This window comes from Mustelus asterias, chromosome 8, assembly GCF_964213995.1.
Source record: "Mustelus asterias chromosome 8, sMusAst1.hap1.1, whole genome shotgun sequence".
Classification (NCBI taxonomy): Eukaryota; Metazoa; Chordata; class Chondrichthyes; order Carcharhiniformes; family Triakidae; genus Mustelus; species Mustelus asterias.
This window is the reverse complement of record NC_135808.1, coordinates 78470986-78494573: the sequence shown is the minus strand read 5'-3', so window position 1 is coordinate 78494573 and position 23588 is coordinate 78470986. Positions and strand designations below refer to the sequence as shown.

The 23588-nt window shown below is 40.0% G+C and overlaps 1 protein-coding gene across 2 annotated transcripts in view; it reads left to right on the top strand.

Moving 5' to 3' along the window:
- trmt1l (tRNA methyltransferase 1-like) overlaps nucleotides 1–22697 on the top strand; it is a 58537-nt gene extending 35840 nt beyond the window's left edge. Inside the window, exons 12-17 of one of the 2 annotated variants that reach the window (XM_078219365.1) lie at nucleotides 816–894; nucleotides 5384–5550; nucleotides 8436–8519; nucleotides 11809–11935; nucleotides 16945–17059; nucleotides 21566–21776. In XM_078219365.1, the coding sequence (XP_078075491.1) occupies nucleotides 816–894; nucleotides 5384–5550; nucleotides 8436–8519; nucleotides 11809–11935; nucleotides 16945–17059; nucleotides 21566–21628 (635 nt within the window). In that variant the 3' untranslated portion in view covers nucleotides 21629–21776. Of the gene's footprint in view, nucleotides 1–815; nucleotides 895–5383; nucleotides 5551–8435; nucleotides 8520–11808; nucleotides 11936–16944; nucleotides 17060–21565 lie in introns of both variants that reach the window. The other variant, XM_078219363.1, reaches the window with a different exon arrangement.
- The last annotated feature ends 891 nt before the right edge of the window (nucleotides 22698–23588 follow it).

Sequence of the window (23588 nt, the reverse complement as noted above, 5' to 3'; positions counted from 1 at the left end):
CCACTGAAGTGATGGAATGGTGTAGGCCATGTACTGTACAAAAGATACAAAAGTCTGAGGTCACGTAAACCGACTCGCGCAGCTTCTTCCCTGCTGCCATCAAACATTTGAATGGACCTACCTTGCATTCAGTTGATCTTTCACTGCACCCTAGCTATGACTGTAACACTATACGCTGCACTCTCTCGTTGCCTTCTCTATGAACGGTACGCTTTGTCTGTATAGCGCGCAAGAAACAATACTTTTCACTGTATGCTAATACATGTGACAATAATAAATCAAATCAAATGTTTGTTTGCTGACATGGTGGTCAGCAGCCACAGTGTTAATCATTCAAGTGTTCCCAGTACTTAATATTGTGAAGATGCAACATCTGTTTCCATCTATATTTGCCACTAATGAACTTTGTAAATAGGAGATATTCATCAATGACAGAAATCTCATGCTACAACATTTAAGTTGAGGCCACTGGTCCCACTGTTGAATAGGTATATCTGAATTACAGCTGTGATTAAATCTGAAGAACTTACATTATTGTGTCAGAAGCGGTTATTGGAGCTTGATGTCATTTTTTAAAAATCAGTTAAGGTTTCTGTATATTTTACAAGCAGCAATCACAGAAAAACAGAACCAAACACAATGAACATTGTTCTCCATGGATTTCTGATGTATCTAAACCTTTACTGAACATGGTCTTATGACCATGCAAGTTTTGAGTCACAGCTATATAATATAAACACTGTAACCACTCTGAAAATTGACTTACGACAATGCTTTTTGTCTAGTAACAAACTGATTTAGTGTTGTTCTTTCAGAGAGTGCATACCGTCAGCTGCCCTGTGACTGTCATGGAAGTATGCCAGGAAAGACGGCAGTGGAACTTGGACCGTTGTGGTAGGTTTGCTTTTTGCAATTAAGGACTTGGCATAATATTCCAATTTTTCTTTCTCCTGTAAAAAGACGCTCAGCTCTTTCTATGCAATATGTCTGCCCACCATTCCCAGTTCAAATTGACTACGGGAATAGTTCTCATTTTGCTGTCACCCAGAAAGAATTTCAATCTAATAATGTTAAGCTGGAGAGCACAATTTCCATTTCTTGTGGCAGTTGTGTGAAGGTAGCCAAGTGTGGAAGAGTTGCAAGCAGCATTTGGGCTTTGATTCAGGTACTGGGAGCTGGTTAGAAAGTAAGATTCTCAACAGGTTCTGCGAAAAACAGATATAACTGTCTGTCCTTGCAATACTTAAGTGTGAGTTTGAGAGGTGAAAAGCCCATGTTTAAACCAGGGTTCTCCTAACTATGAGTTGCATTGGTCCATATCAAATAATCTCAAGGTCACATATAAAGTTTAAATCCACGTTCTTGAAACATTTATCTCAAGTTGCTGGTGTTGTGATTTATAATTTATCAACGAGACAACGCTAGCAACAGCTGTTTCCATCCCCTTAAGATAACAAAAAATATAGACAAGACAAACTAACAATTAAATAATACGAGTACAAATAGAACTGAGTTGCCTTGGTTTCAAGAACTGAGGTCGGGAACCACATTCGGGCTGGAGGCGACATTCCCCGACTTGAATTCACTCCAACATTTTGTCCCTTTCAAAAATTTAGAATCAAAACAAAATGGCAACTGTTTTGAGGGAAGATCCCATAAGAAATGAAACAGTTGTGAAGGATTACATTCAAAAGTGTGTAGAGATGAACATTGGATTGTTCAGAAATGATCCAATGATGCTGACGGTGAAGGGTGGAGGAACACATCTCTCTGCTTCTAATTTCATGATCATTGTGAAATAACTCCAGGCTTGCAATGTCTTAAAAGCTCACATTAATAAATTACAACAATGACTTCACTTCGGATGTGCTTCATTGGTTGTAAAGCACTTTGGAACATCCTGAAGGTTGTGAATTGCACTGCATAAATGCAAGCCTTTTTGTTGCAGTAGTTGGTTTTATTTTATATCTTGTAGAAGCATAGCTAAAAGTTGCAGAGCAGTTGTAATAAGTTATTACTTTTACAGCAACAGTTTTTTAAACATGCAATTTTCAAACTTCTAACACCAAATAACATTATTGGCTATCCTAAGAAAAACAGTGAAAGCATTATAGAAATATTAATACAAAGCAACAGAAAAAATAGACATTAAGTAAAAAAAAATACAGGAAAACACCAGAATCGCCTTTCTGAGAACCTAAGCTTAAGATTCGCCTCTTACCTCTGTACTCCAATCCATTTACAATTCCTTACCTGCTGTCTCCCATCCTACTTCCACAAGCTTTCCCAACGTTGAATCTTAACCAGAATCTTCAGCTGTTGTGGACCAACACACTGACACCCAGCAAGGTGCAGCAAAGGGGAAAGTGTGTTTTCCCCCTTGCTGCACCTCAGCTCACCTTCGAAAGTCTTTCAAAACTTTTCCCACAGTTCAGTGTTTATTCTGAAAAGCTACCTATGTAAGCCAGAAGGAGTTCTATAATTTAATATGTAATAGACAAGCAATGTAGATGCTAGTGGATGTCTAACCGTTGGAATGGTTTGAGGATCTCGACTTGCTTTCATTGGCATGCTGTAAGAAATACATAAAAGTCATCAAAATGCAAGTAAAAAGCAGTTGATCAAAAACAAGGATGCAAAAGCTGTTCGCAATTTTGGAAATTGCATACAAATTTATTTTGTATGAGATGCTGCAGACTACAACCCCAATCTTAGTGGAAAGCAAACACTACTCTCCAAATCGGTGAAGGTGGTTGGTCCATTTAGCAGCATTTCCATGTAATCCCTATGATGCAGAAGGAGGCCATTCAGCCCATCGAATCTGCACCAATTCCGAAAGAGCATCTTACTCAGGCCCAACCTCCTGCCTTATCCCCGTAACCCTGCGATTTACCATGGCTAATCCACCTAACCTGCACGTCTTTGGACTGTGAGAGGAAGCCGGATCATCCAGAGGAAACCCACACAAACATGGGGAGAACATGCAAACCCCACACAGACAGTCATCCGAGACTAGAATCGAACCTCGGTCCCTGGCACTGTGAGGCAGCATTGCTAACCATTTTGCCACCGAACAGAATTTGCTTTTATGCAAGTTGACATCATTTAGCTTTTTGACATGATGAAGTAGTAGTCAGTGTGGGAGAGCACACCAAGATATTGGCTGCATGCAGATTTCAAATTATTAGCACTGCCCTCTTAACAATCTGCAAACAGGAATTGGGGAATCTACTTAATTCCAATTACAAAGCGAAGCTTCTGTACTAACATTTTCATGCATCATTTGCCTCTACTTACATCATCAACTAAAGGATAGCACTGCTGCAATTGACTAGTACACTATTGTGATCAATGTTCCCTTTAATTTCTTTATTATCCATGGCCTGTTTGTTGCACTATGTGCCTTTAAGATTGCCGTGTAGCTCTATGTGTATATCTTAAAGGGATACTTGTTTTGATGGCCTGTTTGTCCCCTGCACAGCCACACACCCATACAGTTGGAGGGGGATTGTGATGCCCTAGTATATATCTCTAGTGCTTGACTCAATTTCTAATTATCCTATTCACACACCTGCTTTTAAACTGCTATTTTTCTTTCAATATGTTTTTGATTTTGACTTTGTGGCTTATTAGGGATATTCCTGCACCAGCAACAGATTTACTACTTGGCATTGTCTCAATTTATGTACTTATCATCCTTTTTAGTCTGATTTAAATTTTTATTGAGTGGAAACAAATCCAGTGGAAGCAGGGGTTTAATCCGATCCAGATCCCATTGTGCTCAGTGTACCCTTTGTTTTATGGAACAGATTCAACACCACCGGAACTAAGTCAGTGTGCAAATCCTAGCTGCCTATCTGAAGGCAGCTTCATATTCATAGATTGATGTAGGTTAACCTAAAGACAATTCCCTCTGTTTATTATTTGTGATTCAGTATGTGTTCTTTGTATACATGTTTAGGTTCAACTACAAGTGGCAAGCAGAGAACATTTTCCACTTGAGTTGTAAAAATTATAAGCATTAATTCACTGTTGCTACTGGATTGCATCTAAACCTCTGCCTCTTGAAAGTTCCCAACTCTCAACAATTTATTTAAGCTGGCAGTTATTTGTACATCACACTCTGGTCGCTAAGGTTGCCAAGCATATAGGTTTTTTACAATAGGCGAGTAATTTTTGATTTTTGTTCTGATAGATTAAAATTGCAAACGGTACTCCTGATTGATCACTGATAATTGTATGATAAATCTCCTGTCTATCATTTGCACTTAGAGTTCATAATTCTGTCTTGACTATTAAAAATCTTTTTTACAGCAAGGCAGGTAACACAGCATGCGAATACTGCACACTCTCATGTATATCAACCCAGTTTTTTTTTGTTGAGTCTAACAATATAATATAGGATTTACAGTGAAGAACAGCAGCTGCACACAGGCTGATTGGGCACCAATGTTACTGCAAGTCTTTATTCTCCTCCATGGAAAATAAACACTAATTTGCTTTAGTCTAGTGTCAGCCCAAGCTTCATAATTATGAAATCCCTAGCTTATTTTGGTGGTGGGTGTAGGAGGAGATAAATAGGACAAATAATCAAATATTCTGTTGCAAAAGCAAATTACTGTTGATGCTGGAAATCCAAAATAAAACCAGAAAATAGTTGAAATACTCAGCAGGTCAGGCAGCATCTGTGGAGAGAGACACAATTAACATTTAAGATCAATGACATTTTATCAGATGCTGTCATCTAGATTTTCTGTAAAATACATAGGTGTAAACATTAACAAATGAAGTTAATTATACTCTGATACAAAATCACATTTTTTCTTGTGTTTATCCTGCCCATCATTGGATCCTTGCAGGTGTCATAATACACTTTTTGAATTCCCCTGCACTGCAAGTCCCTTAACTTGCCCAAGTCACTGAATGCACCTTGAAGAGGAGTCCCTCTGTTCTTCTCTCACTAAGCACCATTTGGGTAACCTGACAGCAATTGCTCCTTTTTCACCTGCCATTTCTGCATGGTCCAGAGAAAGCAGAGGAGAATAACAAAGATCTTGCTTAAAACTTTTCTGTTTACTTTTCATGAAACCAAACAATTTTAGATATGCGTTGACTATTGACCATCAATATACAAAGATCCCAGAGGTTTTTTTTTCAGAAGCGTCACTCTTTATTGAAGCTAACTAATGGGTCTATGGCTCAGAGGTGGCTAAGTGGGGTGGAACTTAGGTACAACATTCTCTTATAAAACTCATCAGTTCTTTGGTACTAACACTCACAGTTATAATAGGTATAATCCTTATTGGTAGTGTCTGTCAGAGCACTGTAAATTGCCCCTTGTCATAATTTTCTTCTGTTTCTTGGCTTTTTATTCAATTTCAAGGGCAGGGTCATTGTTTAACACAGGCTTCTTGCGAAGAATGTTGTTTGAAGCAGTTCAACATGGAATTGAAGATATCCAGCCTTTGCTAAAGAACCTGATCTGTGAATCCGAATGTACAACCCTGAAGCACTATTCAATATTTGGACCAATGAGTCACAGCAGCCAAGGTCAGTTTATCCAGTGATACAGTAATAATTTTGAAAGTGGATGTATAAAACAATTTAGAGATACTTTGGTGGAAAAATCACAGTTGCCACCAATTGACATTGTCAATTGGTGTTCAGTTAGTTAAAACAATAAACAATTAAGCCATGCAGATCCAGAAAGTTGCTTTGTGCTACTTTGGGTAGTTGTGATCAGGACATTATTTAGGGAAGTATACCTGGCCTCATTGTCCTTGTTAGAATAGGGAAAATTCAACCAAAGTTCCCACTCCTGGTTAGAAACAACATCTCTGTGATCATTAGATGAGGACAAGATCAGGTTCTACTGCAGGGACCCCATGATGCTATTGCCTGACAACAGTTGTGTGTCAAAGGCCAATTGAAGAATTGTCATTTAGCCAATTACCAAAAAAAGCTGGTGCTTATAGATCATACCCCTGCATGCCTAAGGAATGGACAGGGAAATATTGAAGGGATGGGAGGAATATTGTTTGCCATATTATTTCTCAGTAACTGACTTCGTTTTGCTAAGTCTAGGCAAAAGGCCAAGGCTCTTTGTGCGTATATTGCTGATCATCTTGATTGCTTTACAAATCTTATTTATTTGGTATGGGTATGATAATGCATTACAGCGCCAAACATGCTGAATATTTGGATCACTGTCAGCAGAAAATGCTCTCAAAATTGACTCAAACAATTGCTAGTAACTTTACAATATGTATGTGATTTTTAAAAAAAGCCTATCACAGTGTACTGGATAATGAGATTCACCGTCACTTGAACCCTGCAGCAAGGTTAGTGTCCTATAATTTATTCATTTTTTTCCACATTTACAAATTTTTCTTTTCACAAATTTCCTTCAAGTGTAGAATTGCTTCTGATCTAGTGACCAATTTCTTGCCCTCTTGTGACCTGCCCATGTTGTATAAACAGCCCATGATGCATTGATGGGCTTAATTGAATCTGTCGCTTCATCTAACCAGCTAAAATGTTACCATTACCAACCCTACCGCTCACCAAAAAATTGAGGATTCATTTATTCTCTTTTAAAATATATATTCCTTTCAATACATTTTTTAATGTTGTGCTTAATGGCGTATTTTCTCTCCCTACTTGATTTTGTATGTGCATTCCCATGTCCATTTTGGATTACACCTCCACATAATGCTTGCTGCCTTCTCTCTTGGGAAAATGCCCAATCTCACCTTAAGCATAGCAAAGCTGTTACCAGAAGAACATAACTGATACCATTGCAGTGCCTGCTTGGCTCAATTGCAGCACGCTTGCCTCTTGAGTAAGATTAAAAGTTTATTTATTTGTCACGAATAGGCATACATTAACATTGCAATGAAGTTACTACGAAAATCCCACACTCCGGCGCATGTTCAGATACACTGAGGGCGTATTTAGCACGACCAATGCACCTAACGAGCATGTCTTTCGGATTGTGGGAGGAAACCCACGCAGGAGAGAACATGCAGGCTCTGCATAGACATTGACCCAAGCTGGGTATTGAACCCGGGTCCCTGGCGCTGTGCTAACCACTGTGCCACCCCATATCCAACTGCAGAACTTGAGAATATCATTCCTCAGTACCGTACTGAAGGGTTGTTGCAATGTTGGAGGTATGAGTTTCAGAAGGAACATTAAATCGAGGTCCGTTAACCTGTTGAAACATTCAGTGATGTTGTTTGAAGAACAGTGATTGAGTAACTGCTGACATTTGTTTCCTGAGCAGAATAGATTAATTAGTTTTTTTTTGCATAATAACAATGGTTATACCTCCAGAGTAATTCACTGTAAAGTGCTTTGGGGCTGCCTGAGGATATGAAAAGCACTATAAGTGCAATTTCTTACTATAATTGGAGCATCCTACTAAGAAATGTGCATTCAGTCAGGTAGAGTCTCTCAATTGATGCTCATTACACAGCTATTTTACTTTACCTAGAAATCTAGTCTGGTGGTAATTGAATTCTTAATTACTTGTGAAGATGTAGAATTTAACTGTAAAATATTTATTATACATTTAAAAATATGCCGCCTTTTCAATGAAACATTTTCTGATGTTCTGTTTGGAAATATTTCCCTGTCAGAGCAGGTATGTTGATTGCAGTTAATATTAAGAATAAAGTGTTATCTAATTTCCCCAAATTCCAGTGCCCGATGATGAGTATATATCCTTCTACAGATGAGAGGAAATCTCAATGAAGCTTCGTTACAATTCAGTGCCCTAAGATTGTGAGATTCCCACTGATAAAACAAGATGCTGCCACAGCAAACTATCATTCCCAACACTGTTAAGCAGGAGGGTTTTGTGTGATACTCCACCCTCTTGCTGGATTGTCAGTGTAGCACAATTGATGGCACTCTTGCCTCTGAGTTCAAAGATTGTGAATTCAAGTCCCACTCCAGAAGTTAGGCTGACGTTCCAGTGCAGTACTGAGGGGGTATTACACAGTTGGAGGTGCTGTCTTTTGGATGAGGTGTTAAACCAAAGCCCCATCTGCTGTCTCGAGGATTGTAAAAGATTCCATGGCTCTAATGCAAAGAAAACAGGGGAGCTATTCCCAGTGTCCGGGCCAATATTTAATAATCCCCCATCACCGTTATTAAATAACCGTATCTGGTCATTATTGTATTACTACTTGTTGGAATTTGCAAATTTGTGGGCATCACTTTGGGATGTCCAGAGGTCATGGAAAGCATTATTTAAATGCTGGTCTTTATTTGGATATAGCAGCATAGTTAGATTATGGCACTGACTGACAAGTTGAGCTGTACCATCCTGTTGCCTGATGGAGGTTGTATCGTAGGGGAAATGGTGAGCAAAAATAAATGAAGTGTTATGTAAGTACCAATGGTTATTTCAATGTTCTCTTTTTCTCTAGAGGAAAGTGGGGTTGTTATCAAAACCTTAGCCTCTCAGAAATCTGGAGTTGAAGATTCAACCACTGCAGTGTATTCTGGGCATGGTAAGCATTCACTTAATTGAGTAAAATTCAATGATAATGTAATACAAGCTTGAATCTCCATTATCTGCCATAATGGAGTGTCTGAGTGGATAATGGAAATCAGGAGATAAACTTTGCTTTTGTGCATAAGACACAGCAATGCTCTAAGCACATAATATTTTCTTATTCTTTCATGGGATGTGAGTATTGATGGCAAGGTCGGCTTTTGTTGCTTATCCATAATTACCCTTGGTGAGCCACCTTTTTGAACAGCTACGGTCCATCTGCTTTTGGTATGGCTACCATGCCAGATAGGGAGTTCCAGTTATGATTCAAAGTTAGGATGATGTGTGACTAGGAGAGAAACTTGCAGGTGGTGGGGTTCCCATGCATCTGCTGCCTTTGTCCTTCTAGATAGTAGAGACTGCAGGTTTGGAAGGTGTTGTCAGAGGTGAATTGGTGAGTTGGTGCAGTGTATCTTGTATGCGGTATACACACTGCTGCCACTGTGTGTGTCGGTGGTGGAGGGAGTGAACATTTGTGGTAATGAATAGAGTTCCAATCAAACAGGCTGTGGATTGAGAATATGTAAAAGTACCAGATATATGTTACATAATTTTCTTCAAGAAAATGACATCACAATTCATCCAAAGTTGTGTCCTGTACAGATTCTGGTAGATGGTCAAGTTAGCAGGTAACAGGAGTGTGGCTAATGGCTTTTCCATCATACACAATGCCAAAGACCTTTTCAGCTGTAAATGCAGCCAGGAGGTGCATGTGACTCTCCATCAGTGAATAATGAAATTCAATTTAACTCTAAAGATGTGCATGTTAGGTTGATTGGCTGTGCTAAAATTGCCCTTAGAGTCCTGGGATGCGTAGGTTAGAGGGATTAGTGGGTAGATGTGTAGGGATGTGGGAGTAGGGCCTGGGTGGGATTGTGGTCGGTGCAGACTCGATGGGCCAGATGGCCTCTTTCTGCACTGAAGGGTTTCTATGATTCTACAATAAGCTTTTAAAAATTATAGTGCTTCATAGGAAGATTTGTTAAAAAGCACAGGAATGGAAAAGACTCAGGCCTGTGGCTTGTCTGAAGTGTAGGCCCAGCTCACCAGCGAAACCATCTCTGTGCATAATCTCACCAAACGGTGGAGCAGGCTTGAGTGTCCAAATTGTCTACTCCTGCACCTAACCCTTATGTTTATACAGGAACAAAATACTTGTGAGTATTGCTGACTTTTCCAGAATGTTCCATTTTCATTTTATATTTCCTTGTTACATTATGGTTATTAGAATTGGTCCCAGTAACCTAGGTGTGTTTGCACCAGTGCAGAGTGCAGACTCCTTTATATTGACTTGGTTTGGGTGTTGAGGAAGGAAGCACAGCAGTTGGGAAACCTGGAAATCCTGCTGAATTCACTGGCAGGTCCTGACCTTGTGTTTTTTGGATTCTATTCACACCTTCATTCAGCCACTGGCTTTCCTGAAGCGTTAAATATGAAGAACAGCCTCATTTAAATATTTAAGTTAGTGGGCCACCTCCAGACTGCTGGGCCCCCAGCCGGAGTCAAAGTTCTCATTTTGAAATTTTAAACCCCACCCATCTTGGAGGGGGTTAACATTGTCCACGATGTTTTGCACTCTATACTTGCAATCTGGTTCACTGCCCTTGTTGCTGCTGCAAACCAAACCATTGGGCTTCAACAAATGCCCCAAATTCAGTCCTGTGTTGTGTCCTGCAGCTTGGAGCTCTTTATGTTCTCTCAGACACTGTCTGACCTGCCATTTGGCCTTTAGGCCACTATTCACACCTGTTATGTATGTAGTTGCTGTGTATGACCCTTTAAGAGAGTGGGTCAGATGGCTAAGAGGAGTCCGTTTTAGACTGACTGTGCACCTGCTAAGGCATTTAATAAACTGTTCCTTGTTTGAATTATACTGACCTACCTCGTGGTCTTTTTATAGTCATTAATTAGACCCCTACCCAACAATATCCTCCTTGGTTTTTAACAGTACCTTGGACACTCCTTTTGTCTCGTGTCCATGACATCTTTGGCAAATCTCTTCTGGGCTCCCACCTATCCCTGACCTTCTATCTTGCTCCACCTCATCCACAATATAAAATTCATCACGTTTCCACCTTTCTTCAGCTCTGAAGGTGAGTCATATGGACTGTGTTAACTCTATTCTCTCTCCACGGATGCTGCCAGACCTGTTGAGTTTTTCCAGCACTTTGTTTTTGTTTCTGACATGTCCTTATGTAGCTTGGTATTAAATTGTGTTTACCAATACTGTAAAATACCCCGAGATGTTTTAGTACATTAAAGGCACTATACAAATGCAATTTATTGCTGAGATTTACTATAGTCCCTGGAATGTTTTTTGTTGTAACCAGCCACATTAGCTGTGCACGTTTGGAGCCAATGCAACCATCATAGCCTTGGAGATTTATAAAATTAGCATTTACTTTGTTTTGCCTGAAGTGCTGGGTGTCAGAATCAATTGTTTGCAGAATGAATTATTGCATTTGAACATCACTAAATAACTCCCTGCAGCTCTTATAGACTGTACAGGGTGGAGTTCCTTTCTCCAGAATTGAGAAGGCTAAGGCTTTAAATTATGAGGGGATGTCAGCAGGCTAGATATAGTGAAGATATTTCCACTTGTGGGGAAAACCAGAACTTTAAGCCATAAATATAAGATAGTCACTAATAAGGAATTCAGGAGAAACTACAGAGTGTGATTAGAAAGTAGCTAAGGTGAGTGGAATAGATGTATTTATAGGGAAGCTAGGTAAGTACATGAAGCAGAAAGGAATGGAAAATATGCTGAAAGAGCAAGATGAAATTAGGCAGGAGGAGGCTCGTATACAGCGGAAATACCGGCATAGACCACTTGCCCAACATTCCTATTTCTGTGGTCTAAGTTCTGTCCAATACTATGTCATACACATGAGATAATGATTGAGCTATTATTGCAGTTAAAATGACACAAATGAAATGCTGTAGCATGTCAGGATTACCAAAACAAGCATGAATATAAAAAATCCCATGGGTAACCTGTGATTTTGCAGAGCAGCAATCTCAATTAAGTCAACATATTTCAGTCTAATCGCTTGTCTTGGGAAGGTCAATTCAGTTTATTATTTTGAATCAGGAAGACAATTATTCGCAAAGATAATGGCTTGTTCAATTAATTTGCTCTGTGCACTGTATGTGGAATGAACCTGATTTGTATCTGTGCTGCATATGCCAATGACCTACTAGTTATTCTTGTAACCAATGAATATTCCCAATTTCCACTTTGCCAGACAAACGGAAAGGTAATGATGTGTCTGGGAATGCAGCAAAACGTCAAAAAGGAGATATTCCTGTGGAGCATCCTCCCTTCTACTACAGCATCCATAGGCATAGTATTCGTGGAATGAACATCCCAAAGTAAGGCATTACAGGTTCTTTCTCTCTCTGTCCATTTACAACTTCTCCTATTCTAAGGTTTCACCAGTCAGTTTGGCTCTAGCAACTGCTGGCAATGTCTGCTAACCAGCTTTGCTGAACATGTAGGGTTGGTCACAGTTCAGAGGTTAATGCTTTAATGAAGAATTTCATGGAGTCTACTTACATGGCTAATCCCTGAACCTATTAAGTAGTCTCAAATGATGAAGTACTGCATTTGTACGAAACATTGTCATCATGGATTTCTTTTTATTTTATTCCCAGCTGAAATCTATATTTATGCATAATTTAAGAGCCAAGTACATGCACCCTTCAGTTTTCAATATGCATCCATCTTTGATCCCAAGTTCTTGTATCAAATTACTTCTATGTTGCCAGCCTAAGACAAATAGTAATACTGCTATGACTGCTTCCTTCATAGAGCTGATTTCCTTTTTCACTGATCAATGGGCTCTTTTCTTGTTTAAAAAAAAGAGAAAAGAAAGTACAAGAATAAAACACTCATTAGAAAGTACTCTGGTTCAAGTACAGCATTTCAGTGCATCTGCGAATAGTTTTTTACTTAAGCAATACTTCGGTCACTATTGTTTCTTAGTAGCAATTTTAAGATTAGTGCTTAAAAAGGTCTCAGCCTACCATTCATGCAATTTTGGATCCAATCGTATTTCTGTCTGTACCACAGGATCAAAATAACCCTAACCAAATAATTAATGATTTATTCTGTCACAGTGACCCTGGTGCATTATCCGTCCATTGTCTCTCTACAGCCATTGACACACTCAATTATACCATCCTTCTCCAGCTCCGTAAGAATACTCTTGCTTGGATCTAATCTTATCAATGTTATTATTGCCAGAGCATTTGCAGCAGTGACTTATCTCGCCCTCCTCATCATTTTAGAATTTTCCCTCAAGGATCGATCCCAAGTCCTTTAACCTTTCTGGTAGCACTGCTTGGCAACACAACCATTAGACATAAATTTAGCTTCCACAGGTCCACCCATGGCACCCGGCATTCCTCTCTATCACCCATCTCAACCCTTCTATGGGTTGTGTGCTATCGGACTACTTGTCAAATATGCAATCTTTGATGAGCCATAATTTCCTCCAACTAAATTTTAGGCAAACCAAGATGTTGTCCTTCAGGAAAGGAAATATGCCATCTTTACCTGATCTGGTTGACAAATAACTCCAGATCCACACCAATGTAGTTGACCCTAATCTGTACTCAGAAATGACCTTTCGAGCCACTCAGTTGTACCAAACTGCTACAAAAAGATTAAAAAGGAATAAAACCCTTCAATCCACCTGGCTTTGATTTAAGTATGTGAAATGGCAACAGGACACCATATCGTGTCGACCCTAAAAAGTCTTCCTTTCTAGCATCTGGAAGCTTATGACCAAAATTGGAAGAGCTGTCCCACAGACTACATGAACAACAGCCTGATATAGCCATACTCACTGAATCATATCTTAGTGTCCCTGGCACCTCCATCACCACCTCAGGATATATCCTGTCCCGCAGGATAGATCCACCAGAGGTGCCCGCAAAATGGTACACAATCAGAAGGGAGTTGTCCCCAGAGTCCCTATGCAGTCTCATGGCATCAGGCCAAATGTGGGCAGGTTAAGGCTCATGGGATACAAGGCGAAGTGGCTAGATGGGTGGAGAACTGGCTTGGCCATAGGAGGCAGAGGGTAGTGGTCGAAGAGTCTTTTTCCGGCTGGAGGTCTGTGACCAGTGGTGTTCCGCAGGGCTCTGTACTGGGACCTCTGCTATTTGTGATATATATAAATGATTTGGAAGAAGGTATAACTGGTGTTATCAGCAAGTTTGCGGATGACACAAAGATGGCTGGACTTGCAGATAGCAATGAGCATTGTCGGGCAATACAGCAGGATATAGATAGGCTGGAAAATTGGGCGGAGAGGTGGTAGATGGAATTTAATCCAGATAAATGCGAAGTGATGCATTTTGGAAGAAATAATGTTGGAAGGAGTTATACAATAAATGGCAGAGCCATCAAGAGTATAGAAACACAGAGGGACATAGGTGTGCAAGTCCACAAATCCTTGAAGGTGGCAACACAGGTGGAGAAGGTGGTGAAGAAGGCATATGGTATGCTTGCCTTTATAGGACGGGGTATAGAGTGTAAAAGTTGGAGTCTGATGATGCAGCTGTATAGAACGCTGGTTAGGCCGCATTTGGAGTACTGCATCCAGTTCTGGTCGCCGCAGTACCAGAAGGACGTGGAGGCGTTAGAGAGAGTGCAGAGAAGGTTTACCAGGATGTTGCCTGGTATGGAGGGTCTTAGCTATGAGGAGAGATTGGGTAAACTGGGCTTGTTCTCCCTGGAAAGACGGAGAATGAGGGGAGATCTAATAGAGGTGTACAAGATTATGAAGGGGATAGATAGGGTGAACAGTGGGAAGCTTTTTCCCAGATCAGAAGTGACGATCATGTGGGGTCACGGGCTCAAGGTGGGAGGGGCGAAGTATAACTCAGATATTAGAGGGATGTTTTTTACACAGAGGGTGGTGGGGGCCTGGAATGCGCTGCCAAGCAGGGTGGTGGAGGCAGACACACTGGCATCGTTTAAGACTTGCCTGGATAGTCACATGAGCAGCCTGGGAATGGAGGGATACAAACGATTGGTCTAGTTGGACCAAGGAGCGGCACAGGCTTGGAGGGCCGAAGGGCCTGTTTCCTGTGCTGTACTGTACTGTTCTTTGTTCTGCCAGATCTGGTGAGATTTTCCAGCATTTTCTCTTTTGGTTTCACTCCCTCCATAACCAGCTCCCAATGTCAGCAATGTTACCATGTGCAAGGTGCACTGCAGCAACTTGCCCAATCAGCACCTTCTCAACTTCTGAGACCTAGAAGAGGGAGGGCCGTAATACTCCTGGAAATACCACCATCTGCAAGTTCCCCTCCAAGCCACACATCATCCTGACTTAGAATAATATCACCATTCCTTCACTATCAGTAGGTCAACATCCTGGAACTCTCACCCTAACAGCACTGTGGGTATACATGTACCACATAAACTACAATGGTTCAAAATGACAGCTTAACGCCACCACCTCAAGGACAATTAGAGATGGGCAATACATGCTAGTCTTGCCAGTACTACACTCATCCCAGGAAAGAATAAAACAAAAAGGTTTTTGCCACAAACTAGATATTTTTTGCCATTGAATCCATCCATCACCTTGGCCACCATCATGGGCTGAGCCAGTCATGGATCCTGTTTGACCTCAAACTTGAGTATTCTATATTGCATCTGACTACTTCCATCTCCATTGCACCCCTGTCTCAGCCCCCAGCCATACCTTTGTCACCTCTAGCCTCAATTATTCTAACACTGCCCTGGGCACCCTCCCTGTGAATTTCAGCTTATCCAATATTGCTGTCCATGTTGTGTCCTGCACTGACCACACTTATACTCACTGATCTGGTTTGAATTCCAGTCACCCAACACCCAAATTTAAAATTCAAATCCTTTTATATTCCTCCACAGTCTTGTTCTCATTAATCTCTGACCAATCCCCATACTCAAAATTTGCATTCCTCTGATTCTGATCTCTTGTGCATACAATCTATCACCTCATGGCTCCCTCCTCGGTTACCTAGTCCTCACTGTAGAATTCTGTCAAATTTCTCTGCCAGTCTACCTTACACTTCTACAATACCCTCCTTAACCAAGCCCCCTTAATCTCTCTTTTGGCCCTGTTCCATATTTTTCTTTTGCACCTCTGTGAAGCAGCCTACTCTGCTCAGTGTAAGTTATCATTAACATCAAACCTTTAGTTATATTAACTTAACATGGATTTAACATTAGCATGTTTAATCATTTTAAAACTTGCTGGCACGCGTGAAGGGAAATGTTAACTGACAACTTTGTTACTTGAAAAAAATTACATCTATATAGGACCTTATCCTGTTTGAACATGTTTCACACAATGAATTACTTTAAGATGCAATGACTTGTTATGTCAGCCATTATGTTTTCCGACAAAAATGAAAATGAACATTTGCAAGAATATTTTCATTCTGCGTATTTATAAGAGGTCATAAATTGAGAAGTATTTTATAGGTATCATGGTTCTTTTTTAAGTATCTGCCTGATATGATTATTCAAACAATTGTCATAATTAACTAAATTTGAACTATGAAGACAACAGAGCAAATCTCAAAATTGATCTTATCTTGAGAGTATTTGTATGTGTGTCTATCCTATCCTTTTGTCTAGTTATTTGATTATAAAGTATTTAGCACAATGATTTTCCAGCTTAGAAAGGGAAAATACTGAAAATGCAGAACAGTTCAATCAGACTTTGAACAAGAAAATTAGGTTCACAAAATGGAATGTGACCTCCTCGAGTCATGTTGAAGATTCCCAGTTGAAACCTTAACTTGTCTATTTAACATGCTGATTAACTATTTATGTATTCCTAGCAATTTCTGATTTTACTTCAGAATTCCAACATTCTCAACTGCACAGAGTACTTATTGTTTTGCAACACATCACTTTTAATTGAAGTTGTCAAGACAGGATAAAAGAGCTGGGACTCTACACTGTGAAGAAGGGTAGACTCTGGTGATTTGATTGAGGCTTATGCCACAATGGTGGGAATGAGTTGTGTTTGCATAGAGGGTTTGTTTCAATTAAATAGGTTTTGGAAGACCGGGGTCACGATTTTAAGTTGTGAGGCCAGATCTGGGTTAGATGCTAGAAGGTAGTTCCTTTCCCAGAGAACAGTAGACCTCTGGCGCACACTGTAGGTGCATGTGGTGAAGACTGATTCATTGAATTCCTTCAAATGAGAGCTGCTGCACCAGTTCCTGGCTGCGGTGGAGATCACCTTTACAAAAGATAGAATTTCGGACCAGATTGAACCCTAGTCTTGGTTGCCTAAGTGAGCCAGAGAAGAATTTATAGACTTTTTCCTGCCAAATTGGCCTGACTTTATTCTTTTCACCTCTTTCAGGAGCCCACGTGGTTCTGAATGGAATGGGTTGTGTGCATGTTGCGATACACAATTGTGTGGACCAGCAAAAATTTTCCTATCCACCATTGATTATGTGTTTGTAAAGTATCTTCCAGTAAGTACAATGAATAATGTTTCACAGCTGGGGGCCACAGGAATGGAAGTTATCAGGTGATGAGGAAGATGAAAGCTTCCTTATCCATGAGAAATACACTTGTAGTGATTTGACTTTTCTGCAAAACAGCAGGAATGTTTGATAAGGAGCCAACTATTAAAGACAACACCTTCCCTATTTGGATTTCAGTGTGCTGAATATGATCCATGGCAGAGTGCAAGTATTGAACCTGTTCCCAAGATTCTGTCAATGCTGCTTTGAAATGTGCTGCTGGAATTGCTTGTAAGCAGACACTAACAATGACTCACATCTGTTTTCAAACACTCTGCCCCTGGGACTGCACGTGGCATTCACAAGTCAGTGGGAAGATCACCAGGGCCTGATGTAATTGGGTGGGTTGCAGTCATGATAACAGTCAACCACCATGAAAGTTAGTTATTTTTGAATATTGAGTAGACCCATTCTTTGAAGAACAAACTCCATATTCTTCGAATATCAAATGCTGTGACTAACCCTTTCCAGTATTTTTTGTTTCATCCTGCACGTGTTCCAGTTTTACAAAGATAAGCTGATTTTCTAGCTTAAGCCTTTGGCTCCTGGGATGAGATTTTTTTCAGCTACCAAACGATGGGAGTGATTTTGAGCCTGTACTCTCCATCTGCAGGAATGGCAGAGTATGCTCAAAATCTGGAGAGCGTGATTCACGCTGGCCCGTTTCTGAGTTCCCATCTTACCAACTCCTGGCCACTGGAGTGGCATAAAACACACCACAGGAACACAGAAAGCTCTTTCTAATACATTAGCATGTCATTAGCGGGCACTCTCTCCAGGATTTCCCTCCTCACTGGATATTCAGTGGGTGCTGGGGTGCTGTCACGCCGGTGCCACTTACAAAAGGTTCACCGAGACGTGAACCTGTCATGGGGATCTCCCTGGGATTATAGAGATAAGTATAGACCTGGGTGAGAGGGACATGGCCAAGCATTGGCCTGGCAATGCCCAGACACTGCCCTTCGGCACAGGTTCCAATCCGATCGGATATGGAGAGGGGAACCCCTGGGACCTGGGGAGAGGATTACTAGGTTCTGATGAGGCCACCCTTTAAAGATGGTGCTCCAATCTCTGAGCAGCGGGGTTTTGCCGGCATGTTAAGGCCACGTCCCCCCTGTATTAGGGCATGAAACACGCCCCCTTGATTTTTTTTGGCAGTGTGTCATAAGATCTGGAGAAAAAACCGATTGGTTTCTCTGGAGCGAAACACGTTGATTTTCTCGCCGGAAACAACACTGCTGTTTCTTGGTAAGATTTTGTCCAATGACCAGAAACAGTCCTTGAGAGTCCAGCAATAAAGTTGCTGAGGTGTGAGAAGCAGTTTTATTACTGCAATATTACCTTACACACCTAAAACAAAAATAACATTTTAATGTTCCACCTTCTGTTTTCCCTTTTTTCACATGTACCTTCATAATTATTTTAAAAGTTTCCTTTATTTTGTATCTAACATGCTCACTCTTTCTATTGTAACACTTTTTAAAAATTTAGAACCATTTTAATTATCTTTTTGTGCCATGGCCCATACAGAGGTGCAAGCAACTTCCAAAAAAAAGATTGGAAAAAGTCTGTTACCTTTGTCACCTTGAATTTCTCCAGAGATTGATCTGATGACTTAATAGTTAAGACTACACACTTTTGCCATATTTTTACATGTTAAACTTAGGGCTGCTATGGAATGAGTTCTCATTTTGGAAGGACGGCTGATTGTGCTTGCTTTAAATAATTGGTTTACAGCTCAACTTTTAATGTTGAATGCGTACGTGAAAATCCCCCATGTGAGCGTGAAGGAAGATGTAAAGTTCATATGATCAAAAGAAGTTACATGCCCATCACACAAGCTCCTTTAGAAACCAAATGCATCATGTGATTAAGCACTGAATAATAACTGAAAAACCTGGGTACATTGTGACTTTGCAAGTAAGAAAAATGTGGAAAACTGGTCTTCTGACCCTCGGGTAACCAAACTACTTGTAGTCCTTGAACCATCTTGATTTCCATCAGTCTTTTAAATTCAGTGAACATCTATATTAATAAGAGGAATGCGGCAAATACCTGGGAAGTAATCTAGACTACAAAATAAAGTTAGACAACAGAACAATTCTCATATATTTCAGCAGATTGAGTTTGAGATACTTCACTCAATCCAACCCTATTGTACTGAAAGTCAAGCAGATCTCTTAAATAGTTGTTTGTACACCAGGGTCATTGCTAAAGGTTGGCTCAGCTCCAAGTTTCCAGGAAAAACACATGATGGATTTTTCCACTTGCCCGAATTTAGTAATGTTTTCTGGCTGGCCCGTTTAAATTAATCGGAATAAAGATGAGCTTTGATTTTTGTCCCGTCTGTTTCTTGCACTTAGTCAAAACAAAATCACCGTGACAGGTTAATTAAAAAGGTCTAGAAATAAATACTTTGGCCAACAGTTATTAGAACCAGATAGAGTGTTTTGAACACTCCTCAAAGCCTTGGAATAGTTTACTGTAACATAGAGGGTGTTTGCTAGGAGTCAGTGGTCTATTGCTTAGTGAAAAGCCGAGCCAATTCTTGCATCTGTGTAGTTAGAATTTAAAGCATTATTATTTTATTATTTATTACAAGGCAAAGTATGTTCCATGAAAACTACTAAACCACGAGTGTTTTTTTACACTTAGTGCCACCATGGAAAATAATGAGCACAATTTTGTTACGCAGTTGATGTTAGAAATCTTAATTTTAAATAGCCCTTGTGTAGGGGCCTGAAAAAAAAGGATAAATGAAAGAAAAATGAAGAGTGTGTTTTCTTGAAATATAGGTAAATTTAATGAAAAAGACATTTACCATTGTTCTTTGTTTTCTTGTGAGTTTCAATATCCTGTTTACTGGGCCAAATACCGTGAACAGATACTGTTTGTTTGAGTGATGTAAGCGAAGCCAATCCGTTTTCTAGAGAGCTGCACTTTAAGCCAATCAGATTACTTAGGGGGAGGGGGAAAAAAACGGCGGGAGGCAGAGGAAGCTGCAGTGGGGAGACACGTGGAGAAGAGGAGCTATTTCCATGCGGTAAAAACCCAGTTTTAACGTCGAGGCAAATAATATTTGTAGACTAACATACTTCACAGCATGGGCACCAAATATTACTGTGCAGTTAAAGCTCGTGTTTGTCGCAGTTTAGTAACTCATTTTTTCCAGTTTGAAGTGAAAGGCAGCAAGGTTTAGTCCTGTTTGTTATTTTCATTACTGTTGAGAAAAAGTGTAAAGCGCATCGTCTTGTACTCTCAAGCGTGGACGTTTCTGCTAGAAACTGCCGAGGAGGACAGACTTCAGCGCACTGGACCTGCGTCACTACACGGACAGCTTGCTGCATTTTTTTTTCCTGCTGCTTCATCTTCCCGCTTGCAGACCCTTCTGGACTGTGTGTGTTGTGGTTGTGAGAGTAACTGGAGACTATACTATCAGACACTGAACGGTATCAGCAGTGTGTTGTTGAGGGCGTGTTTTCTTCATATGTGCACCAACGTATGGGCCCCAAAGTTTATAAATCCAAGCGCTTGGTAATATTTTGAACATTTCTCAGGGTTGAAATTGTTTAATTGAAAAATCTTTAGTTTGGGACTCTTTACCTGTTTTATGAGACGCAACAATGCAAGAAAATACATTTACTTTTGTTATTCCTTTTGCATGGTTGTCCTGAACCTTTTCTTATTATAAGGTTTACATACTTACCATTTTAGGAGGCACCGCGCTATTATTAATAGGTTATTACTCTAGATTGCAACTGCATACACTAATCCTTTTCATTCACGCCTGTACTGACATTTCTTGGTAAATAGGAAATTTAGCCTAGCTCAACACCAACCGCTAAGAACTCAGGATCCTGTTAATTGAACATTTACATAGTAGCCCCTTATAACATCAAGCACATCCCAGGTACAGCTTTACTTAACTCAGCTGGTCAGAGCATATAGTTGTCAGCAGGGGGTTACACCTGTATGGTGTTTGAAAAATATTTCATTATCCATGAATTTTCCTCTAATTGCCAGATATCTGATTCTATCCCCAACTCACTCCTCACTTTCTGAAATGTGTCTCATTTAAATTCCAGAATAGTAGATCATTTTAGTAAAAATGATCAACAGGGAGGGGAGTTTAAAGACTGATGTCATTGTACATACACACATGTTTTATGCGGTTTTAAGCGGTATAAACAATAATCAGTGTAATTTAAATTGTACATTTTTGTATGCTCTTACACTTGTTACAGAGCCAAGAAATCAAAAGAAAGGCACAACTCAAAAACTAGGTTGTGAGCAACACTTTTATCATTCCAAGTGCCTTTTTCTTCAGATGTAATGGTGATATTTCCATGTAATATCTGCTGTTTTTGCAATTGCTTCCTGGACTCTATATTTCATGAACTACCTTAACCACTTGTACACTTGCGGTTTTTAAAATAAACTATCTTGTTTCTACAGGATAAACAAATTTCTACCCTATCTCACGCAAGCTGGATTTCGAGTTGGCCGTACCCATTTTGACCCAACGGGTATCCGCACGGATGCCACACTGGCACAGATGAAAGCCATCCTCATGAAGTACAGTGTGCCAACACACACTGATAGTCAGCCTGGAATTCATGGTCATGCTTCAACAGAGCCTATTTCTGAACCTGTGCAAGATTCCATTCCAGAGCTGCTTGAAGTCGATCAGCCCACTGAAGAAGTGAAACCTGAGTCGGGATAAATCTAGCATGATCTTGCATGAACCAAATTGACTGTTGTACTCCTCTAATGAGGTATGATTTGTAGCTTATCACTAAATTGCTGCATCACTGAACAGCCAATGCTGGTGGCTCGTACATCAGTGTGCATAATACTCTTAAAATTTATTTTAAGGTTGATTTTATCATTTTGTATAAAAGAACCTATGGCATATTATTCATCAGTTATGTACAGGTATTACCCCTGATTTGACTTGATGCTATTGAGTAGTAAACATTGACTTCATTGCTTCTGGAAATACAGCAGTTAAGAACTTATTCAAGTACATCATACTTTTTTTTCTAATTTTTATAGTAAGCCACATACAACTACAAAAAAGAAAAATCCATCTGGAACTTGACACTGTGCTGCCTGTTAGTGTGAGCCCCACCACAGGGAAGTTGTTTTATGTTCGGAACTTGCCTCCAGTTTGTTAAATGAAAAAGGAAGTCAGCAGAAACTTTAACCTGGAAATATCTTTTCCCCTTGCCTGTTAATCTGTTGTATTTACAATTGCTGAAAAGCAGAATTTTGATTCGGGTCTATCTCAGAAACTTTCACATTGAGAGTTCTGTTCAAATTTTAACAGCTGGAGTAATATCTTTGCACATTGAGTATAAGGTTTCCATCTAGTGCAGGTGGTTTTTTAATTTTGATAGGTACAGGGTGAAGGAGATGCCAAAGTTCTGGTTGCTGCCCCAGTTGAACTAAGTAAAGTTTCAGAAACTGAACCAATGAATCATTGACAGGTGTAAATGATAACTTATTGCTGAGAATTCACGTTCTGCATATGATTGCATATCGTAAGAAATGCATAACACAATGAATTAAATATCAGTTCTGGACTAAAACATCTATTTCTCCTTTCAGCTCTTTTATAAGCATGCATGCTTTGATACTTTGATCCAAAATTAGAATAATCACAAAATATTTAGGTAAAACGAATCAGCCATAGAGCAATCTGTTTAGAAAAGGGATTCAGCACATTCCATTTCAGGCTGCCATGATGAACTGTCAGGTTTCAAGGCAGTCTTGCGGTACAGTGTGTTAGAATGAAAAGCATGGCACCATGCAGCTGTGACTCCCCCTCATCAGTGTTGGGAGGCATAGATCAGAGGCCAGGTGCTTTTTTAAATGATAGAGAATTTTTTCCGACCTGCTTAAACGTTGTGTCTTATACCTGTTGAAGCCCTTGCAAAATGGCACCCGAGCACTCTAATGCCAGGCTCACCGGCGTGTTTAGGCCCCCCCCACCCCGTACCGGCGCGCAACTCTCCACTCTCTCAGAGATCGGCACAGACCATTCTGTTTTATTGCCATTATAACATTTACTTGACTTTTTGAAAAATTCCGGCCATTGGTTCATAAATAACAGTAAGTTTGATGAATTCGGATTATCATTCATTGTATTTTTTCCCCTTCCTTCCACTCAGCTATAATTTAGAACATATAACTAAAACAAATTGGGGAACTTCATTAAAAGTCATGATGGCGGATAGGCAATGGCTGATATTTAAGGAACAAATGTATTGCAATGGTTATACATTCCTTTCTGGTGCAAAAGCACAACAAGAAAAGTGGCCCAATCATGGTTTACAAAATAAATTAAGGATAGTTATAGATACAAAGAGAAAAAGTAGCAAGCCTGAGAATTGGCAGTAATCAGCAAAGGAGGACAAAGAGATTGATCAAGAGAGGAAAAATAGAGTACGAGAGTAAACTTGTAAGTGACATAAAA